At 41.3% G+C, this 18,885-nt stretch overlaps 1 protein-coding gene across 6 annotated transcripts in view; it reads left to right on the plus strand.

Annotated features, from left to right (window-relative positions):
* The window catches only part of sema6e (sema domain, transmembrane domain (TM), and cytoplasmic domain, (semaphorin) 6E), a 147,670-nt gene that overhangs the window by 68,152 nt on the left and 60,633 nt on the right, over nucleotides 1-18,885 (plus strand). For all 6 annotated transcript variants that reach the window (XM_051405911.1, XM_051405916.1, XM_051405917.1 and 3 more), the window contains 2 exons: nucleotides 14,104-14,304; nucleotides 18,343-18,457. In XM_051405911.1, coding sequence (XP_051261871.1) covers nucleotides 14,163-14,304; nucleotides 18,343-18,457 — 257 coding nt within the window. In that variant the 5' untranslated portion in view covers nucleotides 14,104-14,162. The remainder of the gene's footprint in view (nucleotides 1-14,103; nucleotides 14,305-18,342; nucleotides 18,458-18,885) is intronic.

The following is an 18,885-nucleotide window of genomic DNA, read 5'->3' on the forward strand; positions in this document are numbered from 1 at the left end:
CAAAAATAATGGCTAACTGCATAAGAACTTGGCAGATATGCTTGAAGGATTGTTGTGGTGTGGGTGTCAGTTCACATAAGGTCGCTTAAAAGTAAGGAGGTAATATTTATGATTACTGTGACAAGGTGGTTTGTTGTTGGCCATAGTCTAAACACACACAGCTTAATGATTCTGGTAATTTCATGAAATAAGGTTTGGGATTCTGATATTGAACAATTTCCAAATCCCAAAAGAAGTTGTTAAAGTTCAACTAAAATTTCTGCTACAGTGGACATGTCTTTCCCTGTGTTCTCCTTTTGAGAAAACAAAAGGGAGGAATTTATTTATTTTCTGGTTTTGTGATATTGCCAATTAGTTTCGTGTTACATAGTTGCAACATAGATGGAAGCCTTATTTTGAGATGCCAGTCAAATCTTGCATAAAGCAGTAACGTCTGTGTTTTATTATATGTGGAGCAGCCGACAGCCTGCTAAACCAACACCAGAGCTCCAGACTCTGAACAGCAACCCACATTCCTGCTAAAGTGTCCTCCTTATCTAACCTACAAACATGAACACACGTAGAACACCTTCACTTGTTGAACGAGCGGCACATTAACATTCATAGTGGACTGTTGGCGTCACTTTGCAGGCTAGATAGCTAATTAGCTGCTCAGCTGCGGCACATTAAACAGCATGTAAACGTACCTGCAAATGTCACTTCGGCCTGGTTATATGCTGATGTAGTCCTGACTCTTCAAAATCAATCGGCTCTAAATGACTCACCCCTATATACAATTAGTCCAATTATAATATGTATCAGACAGCAATGGCTGCCAAGAAGCAACTCAAAATGTACGTGTCAATCGTGTAATCATCACTTATCAGTTAGAAACACCACATATAGGAATCATAACTATTGGACGCTAATTGACTTTTGAAATGCAAAGTCATGCAATTGATACAACCAGCTGTTGCGTGAGAACCTTCGACTGTGGCTGCCAGAGGGCGCGGTACGTCATCTGAAATGCCTCTATGTATACAAGCATCCCAATAGCTGCACACGCTTTCTCTTGCTCCTATACACAGACACATTCAGCCTCTTGTCAAGGCAGCCACAAGAGTAATGGCCCCAGGTCTCCTCCTGAACACAGACTAATGAGAATCTCAAATCCGACAAGCAGAGTGCATTTATCACGCACTCACACTTAATGACACCACCACCCAGGCTCAACAGCATGCTCACACTAGTATCTAGCCCCATTATAGATGGCCCCGTTTGTCCTCTCACTTTCCTATTATTATAGCTGCTTGGTCAAACCTAGTGGAAGGATGAAGAGAGAGGTGGAGTGGGTGGGGAAGAAAAGAATCAGAATCAGTGGTACGTCTACTGGCAAAAGACAGCTTTTGTTTTTCTCCTCTGTCTTACTTCTTCCTGTCCATCCTACAGCCCTCCCAGTGTGAATCGGTCTGTTCTCAACTTCTCTTATTCTCTTTGTGTCTGCTTCACTCGTGTCTCTAAAAACCTAAAATGCAGATGAGCAGAACACTCGGGCTCAGGAATGGTGGGGGAGTCGACAGATGAATACTACATGCGCTGCTTTGATCTGCTACTATGAAGTGTTGTTTTTTATTTGTGGGGTGACATGGAGCTTTGCATGAGGACTCTTGACTCGAGAAACATTAAAGAAATGTCTCACAAGGAAACATGGATTTTCAAACGATTAGACATCTGGAAAATGTATATTAAGCAGCATATTGCTTATGTATTTAATGACTCGGCAACTGTCTCCGGTAAGATTCTTATATAAACATACCTCCTTCTTATAATGTAAAATCACAAACTTAAGCTTTAATACATTCTAGGGCTCATTCCAGTAGTTACTCATGACAAGGTAGAAGTAATGACATCCTAAATACAATGCCTGTTTAATCCCCAGTGTCCATTGCAGTGATCTTTATGTTGGAAGGAGGGAAGGATGATTTGAGCCCTAATTAGATGGACTTCTAAGCAGGCCCTGCCGCCTCTAATGACTGTTGGGGATTTAGACAGAGATAAGAGCTTATCCTCCTTAAGTGCTGGAAAGGCTACATTATCTAAACTGAGATCCGGGCTGTGCTTTAACACACAACTCAGACACATTAGACACACGCAGGAACACAAGCAGCCAACAGTCTAACTTAGCAACACGTCAGTGCTGCTGAGCCGGTAAAAGCAGCACGTCGTCAGAAGAACAATGCACAATAGTGATTGATGCCTCTGATGCCTCTGATGCCTCGGAAAATGAATGGGATTAGATCTGTCAGATTGGCGACTGGGTCTTATGATCCGTCATTTAATTTGTCAAATCGGGAGATGGGTTGCTCTCTCCCGACAACCTTACAACTGGCACAACAGGTATAAGCCTAAATGTTTATGAGCAGGATCTCGAAGATAGTCATGTAATAACTTTTTGCGATGTATCCAGGTGACGTTAATGGTGTGTGTGTGTTTCATTGCATCCGTCTAAAAAGTTATGAAATATCAAGCGCAGGCAGTATTAGCTTAGTGTCCACACTTAAAGGGTAACCACATCCTTAAATTCTGATAGAGTCCCGTCTTCCAGCGTATTTAAAAAAGGCAGCAGAGGAGCGAAGGAGCAACGACTGTGGGAGGCGTGGCTACGCAGTGTGTGATCGTTAGTGTTTGTCAGCCCAAAATACTTACTAAGTTCATATAACACATTTATTGGCTGCCCCATATGATGTGTTTATTGCTACTGCAGAGGAATAAATCTTGTTGATGTACAACGTTGTTTTTCAGCGCTCAGTGTCTTGCTAACACTACCGGCAGCTATGTGAGAGAGGCTACAGTTAGCCAGTGATCTGCTATTTATGGCGCAGCAGCTGCTACCACTTTCAACGGAGCTCAACATACACAATAGACCCAGTAGTCTTGTCTGTTTCGTCACGGTTAGGGAGGGGCAGCAGAATTCGGCTTTCCACTAATTTTGACCTGAAATAGAGGTTTCTTTCACACTGCGTGAACTATGCCAATTACTTTGCATTTATTACTTATTTTTGCTGTCGCGTTTGATTCCACTCCAGAAGATGGATAAACAGAAAGGGTGCCACCATGTTTGTTGTGAGTTGAGTTGTCCATAGCAACAGAATCTAAGATAAAGTACCTAATGGAAAATTGCAGGCAATTGTACAACAATGGTGGAGCCTAGGAACGGTCAGCGTTACACTTTTGAATGTCACATGTTTATCTCATTTGACTACTTTGACTCATAATTAAAGTAATTTAGCACTGTTGATAATTTGGTGCTGCCTGTGATGCTCAGTGCCGTTGAAGCAGGAGCTGCCAGCCTGAATCTGAGTGGTGGAATTGATTGTCTGGCTGATTCCAGATCACTGAGCTGTGAGACGCTGTCATTCCCCTCCTCCTCCTCCTCCTTTTCCTCATTTAGATATACTGTCTTTACTCTACTGTCACTGTTCATGTCCCATTTCTCTGTTTCATGCCCCAGCTCCTACTCCTACCTCCCATGTTCCATGACAGAGTGTAGCCTTTGATGAGGTGAGAGGAGCCACACTGCTCCTTGGTGTATGATTGCCTATGGCCATTGACTTTTCTTGGGAGAGACGGAGTTGTTAGAGCCATAAAATGAGATAAACTGAGCTTGAAAGCTTCTGGGTCTTTCACTATGTGTTTAGATGATATCATCAGTGTGAGACAGCGGTAATAAAAGTGAGGTCAGCTGCCACCGTGGGCTACTGCCCTGAAAGGTAGCACTGTCCTGATAAGACTGCTGTCTCTTTTCATCTCTCCTCTTAAGGCTTCTGGTGTGTGATGATGCTGACGTGTGGATGTCGAGTGTGAGCATAAAAGGCGTCTAATAATTGGATGCATGCTCTACGTACAGAGACTGTTTGTCCCAAAGACAATGATAAAGTGTTTAATCTTCCCAGGAACAGCGAACCACACAGGCATGATGATGCCATTATCTCCGTGAGGCACTCTCGCCGAGAAGCCTCACTCTTACCCTTGATTTATATTTCCCTTCATCAGCATCGACCACTCAGATTGCATAAAATCATTCATTTATAAAAGCAGGGCTCGCTGCTTTTGTTCTTGTTCAACTGAAATTCACCAAATGTACTTTTGCCACACATTCCCTTGGTAGCTTTTCTCCCCCTCTCTTCCTTTATAATCTTGTTGGGGTAATGTGACAGGGATGGATCTTCTGGGTGACGGCTGTGTGATTGCCTCTGCTAACAAGGGATAAAAGCAGGGGAAGAATCTTCACAGCTATTTATCTTCCTTTGATCAATTCTCAACTACTCTGCCTTCCTGTGTTTTTATATTTTGAGTAGAAAGCACTATTTTAGCACACTTGAATCTGCAACCTCTTCTTTTGTCAAGAGAAATAAGCACAAGGCCTCGTCGTTGCATCATAGTGAAATAAAAGAGTTTACACTGAGTGAAGGCAGCAGTGATCAGTGCGGGAACCTAGGTATCTAATATCTTATCCCTTCAGCACTCGTAGAGTTCCCTCATTTAAATGAGCCCAACTTTGGAGATATGCCACTCATAATTCACTTTTCGTCAAAAGGGAATAAAAGTTCCGGTAGATTGATAATTCATGCAGGATGTCTTTCAAAATAGGAAGTGCAAAGAGTCTGAAATGCAAACAGTGCAGCAATCTAATTGGTACCACAGGGGAGATAGAGATCAAAGAGCCGCTGTGTTAATAGAGAAGTCTCGCTCTTCTTTTTGTCCGCTACTGACTGAAAGGACACAAAGCCACCGTGAAGTCCTCAAAGTGGTGGTCCTCAGATGAAGCATCCTCAGCAGTGGCAAACTAAAAGTGTGTTTCCACTCAGTTTTTCACCTATGTAGGTTTTACATTTGTTTGCCCTAAATGAAGATTTTCCAATCTATCCAACTATAGAAGGAACCTTGACATGCTCACCCAGGTCCTGTTCATTTCTTTACATTTGTTGATTACCCCCCCCCCCCACCACACCCCTGCTGTGCTACTGTCCATGTAAAAGCCCCCTTTTCACTCCACTGTTCCTCCTGTACCGAGAGGTGTAGGAAACATTAAAAAAAAAAACTTTTTTTTTTTAAAAAAAACCAAAAATTAGTGTTTTTTTTTTTTTTTTTTTTTTTAAAAACAAAACCTGGGGCAAAAAAAAAAAATCCACCTTTCTCTCCCCATCTCTCTTCACTATATTGAAGCATTTTATTAACATATTTTCATCCTGCCTGGTCTGTTGGAAATGATACATCCAGCTAGCTTGTGTTTCTCTTCATGCTATTGTAGGGGTCAGCAGTTCTGTGTGAATCATGACAAGCTCAGAAAATGTAATGGCCATTTTTATTTTGTGTCCATCAAGACAGCATTGAGGCTCTTGTTCTAACTGTTAAACTCTTATAATTTCAGTGTACTCTCAACTAAAAAAAACCAAGGTGCCACAGGCATCTCTAAAGGCTACTAATCTTGATAAACTGTTGTGATCTTTTAAAGGTGCTTTTAAAGGCATCCTTAATTAGAGCTAGGTTGTAACTACACTAGAATGAACTTGTGTGCCACATTTAATATATCGTAGCATTATATTAGCATATTTTAATCCACGACCGGTCCGTAGAATATGCTACATCTGGCTAGATTGTGCTTCTCTTCATGCTTTTATAGGGTCAGCAGTTCTGTGTGAATCATGAAACACTCACAACACAATAGTGTATAAACTATTCAGAGACAGGAGATAATATCTGATCTTTTCTCCTTTTTATATCACCTCTTTCCTCCATTGTTTTAGAGCAGACGACAGTGTACGACATTAGAATAGGGGTGTTGTATTTCCATGACGCACATACAGATAAATCAGTTTACGGGGAAAACACTGATTTTACTTTCTGAAGTGTGTCTGGGAAATACCTGTTCACGGTGTATCATCTATTCCGTGTCATCCTTACTGATGTTTTTCATTTCACAGAAAATGTGGCTTATGTCTTTCATTTTCATGGGGCTTAGTGCTGTATGAGATTATGCAATGTTGATATTAATTGTCAAATACAGTTGTTTTAAGAAAATGTCTTGACATGACACAGACGGCCTTTGTTCAGTGATTCCTTTTGCAGTCCCCACTCAGTAAAGTTAGGACACTCAAACACCTTCTTACCCACCTCTAAACATTCCTAAGGGATTGTCCTCGAGTCGATAAGTTGGCGGACTTTGGCTGTTGGGTCAGATTGGAGTCCCTTAAATAGAAAGGTAAAAATGGAAACACAAAATACAGAAAACAACAACACTCAGCCTGCTTTCCCCTCTTGCTCTGTATTTCGCAGCAGTAGCCTCAGGGGGTATCCAATTATGACGCCCTTGAGGGAATGACAGTGCTTGGATTTCTGTCAATACAGGGTTCAGGTAGTGTTTCTCAATAACATTCTGAATTATTGATGACAGAGAGATTGAGAGGAGAAGGGGGTAGTTAACATTCACTTTTATGTATGAAGAAGAGAAGGAGAGATGAGAGGTGGGTTAGCCCAATTGCTGCCCAGCATATTTTAAAGTGATCTGTTTGATTTGGTGACCCCGAGGTAAGACTCGTTTGAAAATGCCATAAGGACCACAGAAGATTGAAGGTGCATCCTGACTGACAGAGAGCACAGAATGGTCAGGGAATTATATGCCTCTGTGGAAATGAATCTAAATAATTAACAGGAGGCAGACGAAAGAAGAGGATTCCACTAGTGCATGCCTGATCCTTCTTCCACTGATAGCCCTCTGGGCTTTTTTTTCGCCCATTGCAAATAGACATGAAGACGATGGATGACGCCTGCAGCGGTTTTGCAGATCGATCAGAGAACCGTCTCACTGTCTGAGTCCTGCATAGATCCCTCTGTGTGAAGTCTGGCCAACTCACGGTCTATAGAAAGACGTCCTGAGAATAGGCCTAACTCAAGGCAGTGCTACGTTTCTCCAAGAGTGATACTCATGCACGAAGCAGTTGTTGGATTCTTATTGAATGCTACATTTTCAGCGAGACACCAATATTTGCACCTGTGCGCTCACAACTGGTAGTGTACATCGTATCAGTGCAGTGATGAAACCGTTTTCAGAACTTTTGTTGGCCCTTGCTGTCAGCTTAGTTTTACTTTGACATCAATCCCCTAAAGATCTGCCATGGAAGCTCAAGTATAAACCAGCCTCTAATCTGTGGGGATTCTTCGATGAGGACAGAGTAGAGAAGTCTGACATGGGGTGACAATCGATGGCCTCTGCAACAGGACAACCCGTCACTTGTCTGAACTCTGTGGGCACTGAGGTTAAAACAGCATTCCCCTGGGAACAGACTGAGTGGCACTGATGGCAAGGAGGGTCCCAACCTCCCCTGACAGACACATCTCATCCTGGATGCCATCTTGCCCTCTCCCTGCCATGGCACAATGCAGACACTATGAGAATGACACTACATTATACTGACACCAGGCAGTTGACATACTAATCCAAGAACTAAAGGACTAGGGGGACCATTGATTTTGTATTCTTGGTAAAAGGAAAGAAGCCAGCCATCATTCCTCTTCGACCAGCAATGCTAATGGACTTTTTAAAATGTTGCCACGGAGATCCCCTGGGCCATTCTGTTTTTGCCACTGCAAGACCTTTGAAATATACCGAAATCCCCAGCTCCTTTATCTGACATGTTTGTATTCAACAGCCCAGCTTAGATGTCTCGGCTGTGTCAAGTGTTTATACACAGCATCTGCCTGGTCAGTGACAGGTACCACTGGAAGTCTAAACTCTGACACTGGATGTAAGAATGAAAGGACTGTGAGAAATAATGGTATGAAGCTACACTCGTACTGTTTGTGCACATGGAAGGAAGTGTTCCATATTGAGTGTACCACTTACCACGTATTTGTCCCAAACCTTTTAAGTAACTTGTGTTTTTATCTTTTAGTATACAAAGAAAAAAAAAATGTCTGAAGCAGTGTTTTGAAAAAACATTTCATGACCGTTTTTATTTGGGGTCCATCAAGACAGCAATGTGGTTCTTGTTCTAACTGTTGAACTCTTATCATTTCGGTGTACTCTCAACAAAAAAATGAGAAGCGCCACAGGCATTTTAAAGGCTACATATCTTGATAAACTGTAGTGATCTTTTAAAGTTGCTTTTAAAGGCATTCTTAATTGGAGTGAGGTTGTAACTACACCAGCATGAATTCATTCGTGCAACATGTAACACCCGTCTGAAAACTGGCCCATACAATCCACCTCTGCATCCTGTGGGGATTGTTCTCTCAATTATTGCCCAATGCTCCTTGATCCCAATTCCAATTTGCCACGACGACGTCTACGTGGTTAGCCATTGGAAATCTAATTAGCAAAGTTTCTCCTGTCTGAGAGGGTTGAGTGCAGAGTTGAAATGACTGCTGGGTAGAGGGAAGAATGGCCGCAAACAGACTTCTTTGCAAACTGTCTTCAGCTGATTTTTTTTTTGTGGAAAGAATATTGGTGGTCAATATTCACTGACTACTGAGGTGTAACCCTCAAGGATTTTTTTTTTTCTTTTGAATGTCAGCTATGACTGTTTGTGTGGAGTCAACTTTGGGAAGGATGTGAATGCGAAGAGAAAACAGCTCTGAGCAGAGGGTGATCTGCTGTGTGATTCGTGTCATGAGACTGCAGTGAGATTGGTGGTCTGATGAACCTTCCAAACGAAGGTAGGGGAGGGACAATAAGGCTCAGGCCTCAACAATGAAATGTTTGTCTCACCACGCACCATTCATATCATGTGTTGTTTTTCCTCCTGTCACATTAAAATTCCCATGTGGTTGTTTTGACAATAACAAAAGAAACCATCAGGCAGGGTTGTATATACTAGTCTGGTGAAGGAAGGAAAGATAGACGATTGACACCCTGTTATTATTACCCAGTGCGAATGGAAAAGGAATTTTTAGCGATTAGTATTCAATTTTTCAGTATGTTGTGTTATACATGGCCGTTTTAAAGGTGCTTTAAACGTGCTTCTGTGAAGAAGTCTTTACACCAAAGCAGAGAAGAGTAATTGTTGTTCAGGTCAGTGGAGGTTTATATGATGTCATGGAGACAATAATGTAAACTGATGTATCTTTAAGCAAAATCAGCACCACCACAATGCTCCATATGTTAATTTGCATGAATTATATAGCATCATTACCCTTCAAGTACATTCTACAACCAGGGTCTTATCTCTTTTTGTCCCCCTTTGCTCATGTGCCTTTCTTGATTAATACTGTCTCTATTGCTCTAATACAATTATAACATTTAAATGTTGTATCCTCAAAAATACCTTACAGTTGACTAATCATTTGGTCACCAGATTCATGATGTTATTATAGTGCCTGGCATAGGAAGCTGTTTTGTTCTGGCCTGCTGAGAGAAGACGGGTAATGTGGCTAATTGTGTCTGAAATTGTCGAGGAGGCCAGGGATATGCTCACTCATTATGCTGGCCAGTGTGTACCACAAATATGTCAGAGTGGAGGATAGTGGGGCTTAAAGATTTTCACAGCCAAGGGGCCGAGAGACTTTGAAAGTGCACAGAGGTGTGAGGTGAAAGGTATACTCTATTCTGCAGCTATCAAAAGCAAGTAGATTAGCCTTCCCGCCACTGAAATACTGGTGAGGTCAGGGAATATTAGAGGGTGATCCTGCATTAGCATTATGCTCCACTGTTTCATTGTGTGCAGCAGGTGTTGGCAGGAAATAGATGTCCCACGAGTCGACAGGTGCATACTGTGCAATGCAGTTGATTGACGATAAGACTGGAATTTTGGATTTTTAGTGCAGGTTTTTATTGGACCATTATTCTCGGGCAAGTGGGGACTGTAGAACATATTTACCTGCAAGAGTTTATGTACAGTATGAATGAACTTCATGGCCTCATTAATGCCAACCAATTAAGACTATTATTATGTAATCTCAATTTTGCATTAACGCAGATGAAGGCCTTGAGACTCCAAAATTCTATGTGGATACATCTTATCAATCCGCAGACGCAGTGCTGTTGGTTAATGCATGTCAGATAATCAATGGAGAGCCCCAGTGTCCCAGAAACCCCCTTTCCTCTAAAGAGGCCCAACTGCCAATGACTCCCAGATGGCTTAACAAGTCCAGTGCATTAAAAACAAAATGATCGGAGCCGTGCCGTCCGAACTCTAGAACACAGAGGGCAAACATAAGATGGGATAAGCGGTGGCTTATTTCCCTTCGACAGCTGTCAGCTCATCAGCCATCCACTCTCTCGTCAGACTGCACGGAAAGTCATTAACTGATTAGTCTTTGTTTTAGGTTAAATTAAGAAACTTCAGAATTCCAGAGGGGTGATGCATTGTTGACACATTTACATAGGAGGTAAACATGGCAGCTTGGTGACAGCATTTGTGTCGAAAAGGTCAAATGGCACAAGCAGCCATTTTACTCAAGCTGAACTCTCAGCATAGTGCTGGAGCTTGGACAGAACCAAATCATAGACCAACCTAATATGGGCAAGTTTTTGTAAAATCACTCAGATGTTAGTGGCATATTTTAGCCTAATTAAAATGTTAAGATTATACTGAATATAGTTAACCACTGAAGTATAATAAACACAGGCATCATAAAACGCTTTGTTCAGGGTCCAAAATAAACTTTTTAGCTCATATGCCAATGGCAGGTAAACTGTGAAAATTTGCCAGCAAAAATATTTTATCTAATTTAGCCAGGATCTTGGGGCTCCTCCGTAGCTCAGATGCCACATCTCACGAGAGTGCCAATCTCCGTGGCTTTTCTCATCATCCTCATGTTTTCTTTTTGGTGGCTCAACACCAGGAATGTTTCGCCAAATCTCTAATAACATTTTTACAGCAAGAACATAAACATTGTCTATGAAAGCACCAGTTAATAGTAAGCTACTTTCACTGACATCACGGTGGATGTACGGTGGACTGTGAGGGTCATATTGGTCTCAGCCGGTGCACAGCGATGTAAATCTGCTGGGATTTCAAATGATTCATCAGCCACCTGGATGGGGACCCCAAATTATTTTTCCACCAAACCCAAAATTTGCCCACATTTTGCCCTTTGCCGGTGTTCATTTTGGATCCTGGCTGTGTTATAACTAGGATGCATTAACTAGGGCTGGGTGTCTATAGGATGGCTCACTTCTGATAAAACATTTTTAATGTCATCTTTCCACAACTAATAAGATTGTGTTGAACTAATAAGATAAGGATTTAAACTAGGCAGTATCTTCTGAGCCAATAAGGTGGTTTAGGTCTTAGTTACTACCTTATAACCCTTTTCAAGAGGCTATGAACATATAAATGTGTGTCTGTAAATTATTTTTTTGAAGCTGTGAAGGATTCCGACGCAGCTTTTATCTTCATTGTTAACGGATTCATTAATTAGTTTTTCCGTCACCACAAACCTTTGTTCTTACTTGGCCAACACCCTTTTTGACTGGTTCCCCTCTGAAAAATAGCCAGGGCAGTTCAGACTAACCAGTTCTACAGCAACTGGCAGCCAAAGGAAGTTGTTTTTGTGTAGTGCATCGTGTCAGTGATGGCTGTGGCTGTTTGCTTACTGACACAGTTTCTTAAGTGTTCTAATGATATGGCAATCAAATCTTTAATCCTGAATTTGATACGGCCTAGAGGTGACCCGCCTTCTCGTGTCTTGTCATAAGGCATTTCCACTTATATTAAGCCAACTCTGTTACTTTAATGCAGTAAAGCTCTCTCAGGATAATGTAAAAGCCATCAAGAGACTGCAGGTCTGCATGGTGTGTCTCGGCTTGTAGTAGAAGTGAAGGCTTGAGTTTCAGGGTATATGACTGGTCTTGCATAAGCTCTTGTACTCACTGTGGTTATGTTGTTTTGCATGCATCATCATCACACTCTGCTGGCTGCCTTGCTTTAGTTAAGCACCCAGGTTGTCAATAAAGGATCTCTGTCTTCTTTCCTCACAAGAATATAATGTTCCCTCGATGCGCTGCTTGTGTTTTTTGATGGCTGTCTTTAACACATTCATGTCATAAGTGAAATAGTTATGTCGATTGTCTGGTACGTGGGACTCTTTGCTTGTTGTTTAAAAGCTGTGTTGTGTGTCATTTTAGCATTTAAAGCATTTACATGACCAAAGTTCTTTCAGCCTTTTTTTCTGCCTTGAATCTTTTGACATTTTAAAGGATTTTTCTTATGGATTTGTCTCTTGCAGCAATACCACTATAACATAATCTGTTTGTTCAAATGGCTGTCCTCCTTGGCAGGAAAAAAACATCCAAATCATTGCATATTAAGCTAATCCATCAGGTATATTGTCCTCATATATCGCCTAAGGCAGGCCACACAAGCTGTTGTAATTCACAAAGTAAACACAAGCAGACACCCGCCCACTCCCCCCGATTTATGGCGTTGTGATCATCGCTTGACCTCATTGCTAAATGCAGCTTTCTCCTCTGCATTTAAATGAAGCAGACTATTATCAATATTGATGACAGTTCATGTGTCTGTTGACTTAATTTTCTGCTCCCACTTAAAACCATTTGGCCTAAGTCTCATTGCCAAGTGACACAGTACGTAAACTCGGGGAGGGCTTGTAAGAACCCCCGTGGAGGACACCTTGCCCTTAATAAGTTGGCAGTGAGCACAGGTCATCGCAGTTCGACGTTTGCTTCATGCCTCTGCCATCCTTCTGTCACTGACTGTTCCCTCGGATATCAAACAGATGTGGAAATTAACATTTGTGCACAACGACCAGAGTGCTTAATTTATTCACACACAGACATTCAATGGCAACTTTTATCTAAACTGTTTTTAGGAGAGCTGTTCACAGGAATTTGATCAAAATGGTCATCTGTGACTGGATGGATGAGGTTGCAGCATCTTTTCGTGAGAAGCTTTTTGTTTTGTTCCAAATGTCTGTTTGTCAAAAATGTTCTGTGGTATTGTAACAGCTTTATCTTTTGACTTATCTTTTAGCGAAGTTTGTTGTCATCCACAGTGCACTTTTGTTTAGGTCTTAAGTTGCTCCTGTAATTATCCAAAGCACACTCCTACTGTTTGTGTCTAGCAATTCAGAATGAATGAGTCACTTCCTGTTTATCAGCCAACATTTGAAAGGATGTACCTTGTGTACGTCTGTGAATCTGTCACCAGGTGTCTAGAACAGTGAATGCAACAACTATAATAACTTTGTTTGTTTGTTCGTCTGATATTTTTAGCAGGATATCTAAAAAAAATATGCCAACAGATTTTAATTAACTTTGGTGGAAAAGGACAACCAAAAGGTGTTTTCTTAAGAGATCAAAAATGTAATACATCATTAAAATATGAAATATTATAAGGGCAATATTCAGATTTGTGTAATATGTGAACTCTCAATGCCTTCTAGCTTTATACATTATCACACTATAGACATTTCTATCATTTGAATATGAGAGGAAATTTTACACAGAAAGGCTTCAACTAACCAGTGGATTCATGCCCAGGTCCTCCATGCAGTTGTTTAAAAGATGCTGTTTAAATACACACATACAGACCTTTAACATGAGTAGTCAATTATGCCATCAGGGCCCGGAGTCATGGCGGGTGGAGTGAGGTGTTCTCCTCGGTGTAGGCAAAGGTTTTATTATGCTGTCACCTGTGAAAGACATTGGTTGGTGGTAAATGAGGCAGTTGTCCTGGTGGTCAGAACCCCAGCAGCCTGCCTCCTCTCCTGGTTGCTTCCCTGCCTGTTTGTGGTTCTCTCTCTGACTCCATCTACCTTTTTTATGTGTGTGTCTGCACTGTAGCATCTCGGCGGTTCAGCGGACACTCAATCACATCGCCGCATTGACATAAGGCATTGCATGCTAATAAGAACTTAGCTTCCACCTTTAAACACTGCTGCTGTCATTGATCAGTCACATGTGCAATTGTTGCAGTTGGATTTTTAACACGATTTAAAAGTATCTTGATACACTAACGCAATACAATATAAGGGTTAGAAGTACTGTAATATACCCCAACTATTAGCTCTAGCAGCATGTATTCACTGTGTGATTCTGTAAATACGGAGGTGGATCAGCCTTGCTAACCGTCCTAACCCTGATAACCTTGTCTGTCATTGTAGGTGGGAGGTGAATCTGCTGTGGGCCATGTGTTTCTGGTGAGGTCTCATCGTCTGCCAAAATGAGGCTGATGCCCGGCTCGCCTCGACCCGTCCTGCCAGCCATCCTGGCTCTCACCTTAGCCGCCTTCTTACCTCAGCTGTCCTCGGGAGCCACACCGTTCCCTCAAGACCTGGAACCAATCAGCATCGTGGGCAGAGAATGTAAGTTCAAAATCTGTTGTGTTGCCATGGTGATTCTTGTAGCAGGAGTAGATGTAAAAGTAAAACCGAGGGTCACTAAGGCATTTTAACGCCTCACTGGGGAACCTGGCTTAAAGAGGTGGATGTGTTTTTAAGGGCATGTTTTCGCAGCAAGCAAATGTGCTGAGGTTTATCCGGCTGCTGGTATATTAATTCTTTTAGTCCTGTTTTGTTGCCTTGGTGTGGAAAAGGCCATTTCAGCTCAGGAAGCAGTACCATGATTGCATGAAAACGCCTTTCTCAGTCAGAGCTGAGGCACAGTTTGTAAGGAGTGAGGGTTTAATCCTAAACAGTACATGGAAATGGGACCTTCTTTTCAAGTTAAAATGGCACAAGAAGGATTTTGACATAAAATAATTGTAACCTCTTCAACTTCTAAATTATTTTTAGTTGAAACTAAACTAACTTAAGACAAAAGATACAGCTAAACCTTTTAACACTGGATTGGACCAAGAAAAACGAACTGTACACATGATGGGCTGGGTCCTAAGGTTGGACTCAATATCGCAATATTTTTCATGATGCTTTGTCATTTCAGTCCAACTGCAATGTTTTTGCAGGTTAGTTTGGTATTTTTAGTCTGGCATGGCAACCTTCAGTTCAACAGCCAGCAGAATTGGATTTTCCTTCGCAGGTCAATGCAGCGCTGATGATACACGGTGGCCGCCATCGAAATTGTCCAAAGAATGAGTTACCTTTCAGTCTGTAAGACTTTCTGCTTGCACCTGTGGTTTTGTTTGTGATAGGTCCGTGTGAACACAACACAGACAAGAACTAAAAGGGCAACAATGGATCATTTTTTAAATGATGACAGTCCATAAAGGTTAATATTATTATCTCCCAGTCCTACATGTGACTGCAGCTTAAGAAGGTAAAACCTCAGAGTTCAGCACCAGCCATTAAGATGAGATTTTTACTAAGGAGGTTCTTTGACATCTGTGACACTCTGAAGACAGTGCTTCAATGGACCACCCTGGGGACCCATCATTGGCACCCAATCACAGGGGAGGTCTACAGAAGAGGTCCTGGCTACTAAATGTAATGGCCCATAATTGATTTAAGAGGTGGCTGAGACCATGGCCCGCACACTGTAATTGATGTATCTGGAAGAGAGTAACGCAACCATTAGCAGAAATAGCTGCACTAATAGTGCTATATGTGGAGCTCCGTCCCAGGTGTAATGAGAGCAATTTGTCACCTCTGGTTCCAGCAGGTGACAGTGTGGCACAAGGTCCCTCACAACTCTGTGAGACGTCCATTATGAATCACAGTACTTCATCAGTCTGAAGTCTATGAAATCATACAGTCACTACTTTTTTTTGGAAAGTGGGCAGACGCCTCGCCTCAGCATCTTGTCTTTTTTGTGACAGACTGCCTGCTGAGTAGGTTTGACCAATTAATGTTTTTGAAGGTAAGTAAATACATTATTATACTGGAGATGCTTATAGATGAAGCTGCTGCCATATTCGACCTTTATATATGAAGTATTCAGTCTTTTCCCCAGAATTAAATTCTCAGCTAGATACATATGCTTCATAAACCGTGTTTTGATGATTGGTGTCAAACAGTATGATGGAGGGCAAAGTTGTTTAAGATTTTGTTGCAACCAAGGACTGTATCAGACAATTTCACTCAACATGAACTTTTGATTTAGACCATAATAGGACTCTAAAACTTTCCACATACTCTAACACATGAAATTGTCATTAAATTCTTCCCTTCTTTTCAGAGTCAGTTTTTTTAACCATATCATAATAAATATATGAAAAGAGTGTACAGTTTGCCCATTACAAACTGTTTCTTAAGTATTTTTTATTATAAAAATGTGTAGAATACTCGAACCTTAACACTAATGAAAGGGGGCTGCATTATTGTAAGTTTATTGTTAGAAGTACAGGTGATAAGATGAGATCCAGTAATATATCCATTAATTACAGCTTATGAGATGCGAGAGCCCAATACAACAGTTTCAAATGCTGTGAGAAATAAATGTATCCAACAATTTCATCTCTGTTTAAACCATTGCAAGCCAGAGTGCTGAAGGATGTTAATTTTTTAGATGATTCTAAATGATATAGATCTCATTAAATGTCTTGTTTAGTCTGACCAACTTTCTAAAGCCAACAGATAATTATATTTCTGTAATTTAAGATACAGCAAAGATTAATATTCTCACATTTGGGAAGCTAAACCATCAAATATTTGGCATTTTTGCTTGAAAAATGACTTTAACAATTAATTGATTATGAAAATAGTTGCTGACGAATATTCTGTTGACTGACTAATCGACTAATTATTGCAGCCTTGTGGCAAATCATGAGCTAGGTTAACATTTTGGAGCAAAGCATTCATCCAGGGTGCACCTTGTTCTGCAGCCTCAGGATGTAGAACTTTGATTCAGTATTTGGCCAGCAGCGTACATGTGCTCCGAGAGGCAGTGATCTTCAATAACTCTGGGCACCATCACCTGCTGATCAGGATTTCGCCCTGAGCAATGCCTCGGCTGCCCCCCCCCCCCAAACTTTAGAGATTGAGAAAGTGGTAAAGAGTAATTAAAAATCCTCATTTGCCAGGGGGAGGATAGCGGGGCGGGCGGTCGAGCCAATGGGAGTCTCTCGAGTAGCACAGCGAGATCCTGTGCTCAGCCAGACATTAGGCGTTTAAATCTTTAAACAGTCGATTCGAGACCAGCGGTTAGGGGAACGTACGACTCCCTGTAGAGAGACTAATTTCAAATGGTGGTGTATTTCTAGCGGGGATTGCTAACTCAACAGCAGCCCAGGTCAGATGGGAGGCTGGAGGGCACTTAATACAGTACTTTAAAGACTCAGAGTGCCATGGCCCTGAGCTGAATCTGTGCTTGGTTTAAAAAAAAGGAAACAGCAGGGGAAGTCTCTGTGATGTGAAAGACAGCCTGGTGTCAGTATTGAGCTGGCCAATTTTGTTTCTGCCTGGAGGATCTTTTTTTTTTTTTTTTTTTTTTTATCGAATGTTTGAAAGGCATGTCCATCTACTGACTGCCTGTCACTCTGTTATTTAGAGTACTGGACACCATCTCCCATTGTTTAAATTAATATTTCCCTTGAGTGAGTTAGTCTAAAAAAGGCAAGATGGAATTAAGATGCAGAAGAGGAACAAGAAAACATTTAAAAATCAGCCTTAGTGCAGTGCAGAGTCAATATTATATCTCTCTTTGTACCACATTCCTCAGTCCATCCTATCTCACAGGTTTTGTATTGCTTCTCACGCACATCTTTATTTTAACCACATGGTATTATCTGTAATACAGTTTTTTTTTAGGGTAGTTTGGTCATGTGAAGGAATTTATAATTGCATACATGACGACACAAAGTTGAACTGTTGTGACCTCAGAGATAGACGAGTGCTATTTAAATGGGGGCTGACCAGACAGAGAGATTTTCCATCGTTTCCATGGTTCATTTCCTTGTCCTCACTTGGCCCAGTTCCCGGATGTGTCTGTTAAAAAATGTTTACCAGGAGCCATTTATTTAAATCCGACTGACTTCTGTGACACGACCAGCTAATTTGCAACTTTGGATGCTATTTTTTCCCCTGCTCATCCACCTCCACAAGTGCACATTAGCATATAGCGTATGCTCTGGATGGTCAGAACTATAGGCCAAATTGTAACCTTGGTTTAGTGCTTCTTAAACTGCAAAGGTGTAATGTTTTTCTAAGCTGTGGAACTTTTGTGGATGATGTCGATGTCCTACCAACTCTTTACCAATGACAAACAGAGCTGTTTGTAAAAAAACACTGAACAACTAAGAATGAATTTCATGATTCAGAAAACTGGCCGGTGTGGAAAATATTTTTGTTATTTCTCGTTGGAAGGATAGGCCCGGTTTGAGTTCTGACTTTATTTTCCAATTTTGAAAAAAAAAAAAGACCTAATTGTGACACAGTATGTTAGTCTCACATTTCTACCCTTTTCTGAGAAGACATTTTCTTTTTCTCTCCATCTCTTATCCCAAACAGCCTCCTACCTCTACCCCAGCTTCCAGGGACTCATGTCGGACAATGACACCGTCCGCCTGGGCCTGGACTTCCAGAGGATGCTGAGGATCAACCACATGCTCTACATCGCTGCCCGGTCAGTCATCACCACTCACCTGCTAGTTTAATCTTTATTTTATCTATACACTGCATGTTGACCTCTATTAGCAAATCTGAATATATGCATGGCTGCACAAAGGAAGCCATCACAATTTTTAACTATTGGTTAATGTTCTGATTATTCGTTCTAGTTTTTTAGTCCAAAAATTTTGATGAGTTACCAGACCTCAAAATGTTATCCACTGAGTTCTTAAAATCTTCATCAGCAGCCAAAAAACCCTGAAGCGTCCATTGGAGTATATAAAACAATGTATTTAGGTGTTTGCTGTTCTTTTATATGACCAATAAAGTCAATTAAGCATAAAATCAATTCAGTTCTAATTTATACTGATAGCTCAGCAAGAGGCAAATGGGCCCTTGAAAGGGACGTGAGGGAGAAAAATTTTTAAAATTTGCAACATCGTA

Source organism: Dicentrarchus labrax, unplaced genomic scaffold, assembly GCF_905237075.1.
Source record: "Dicentrarchus labrax unplaced genomic scaffold, dlabrax2021, whole genome shotgun sequence".
NCBI lineage: Eukaryota > Metazoa > Chordata > Actinopteri > Moronidae > Dicentrarchus > Dicentrarchus labrax.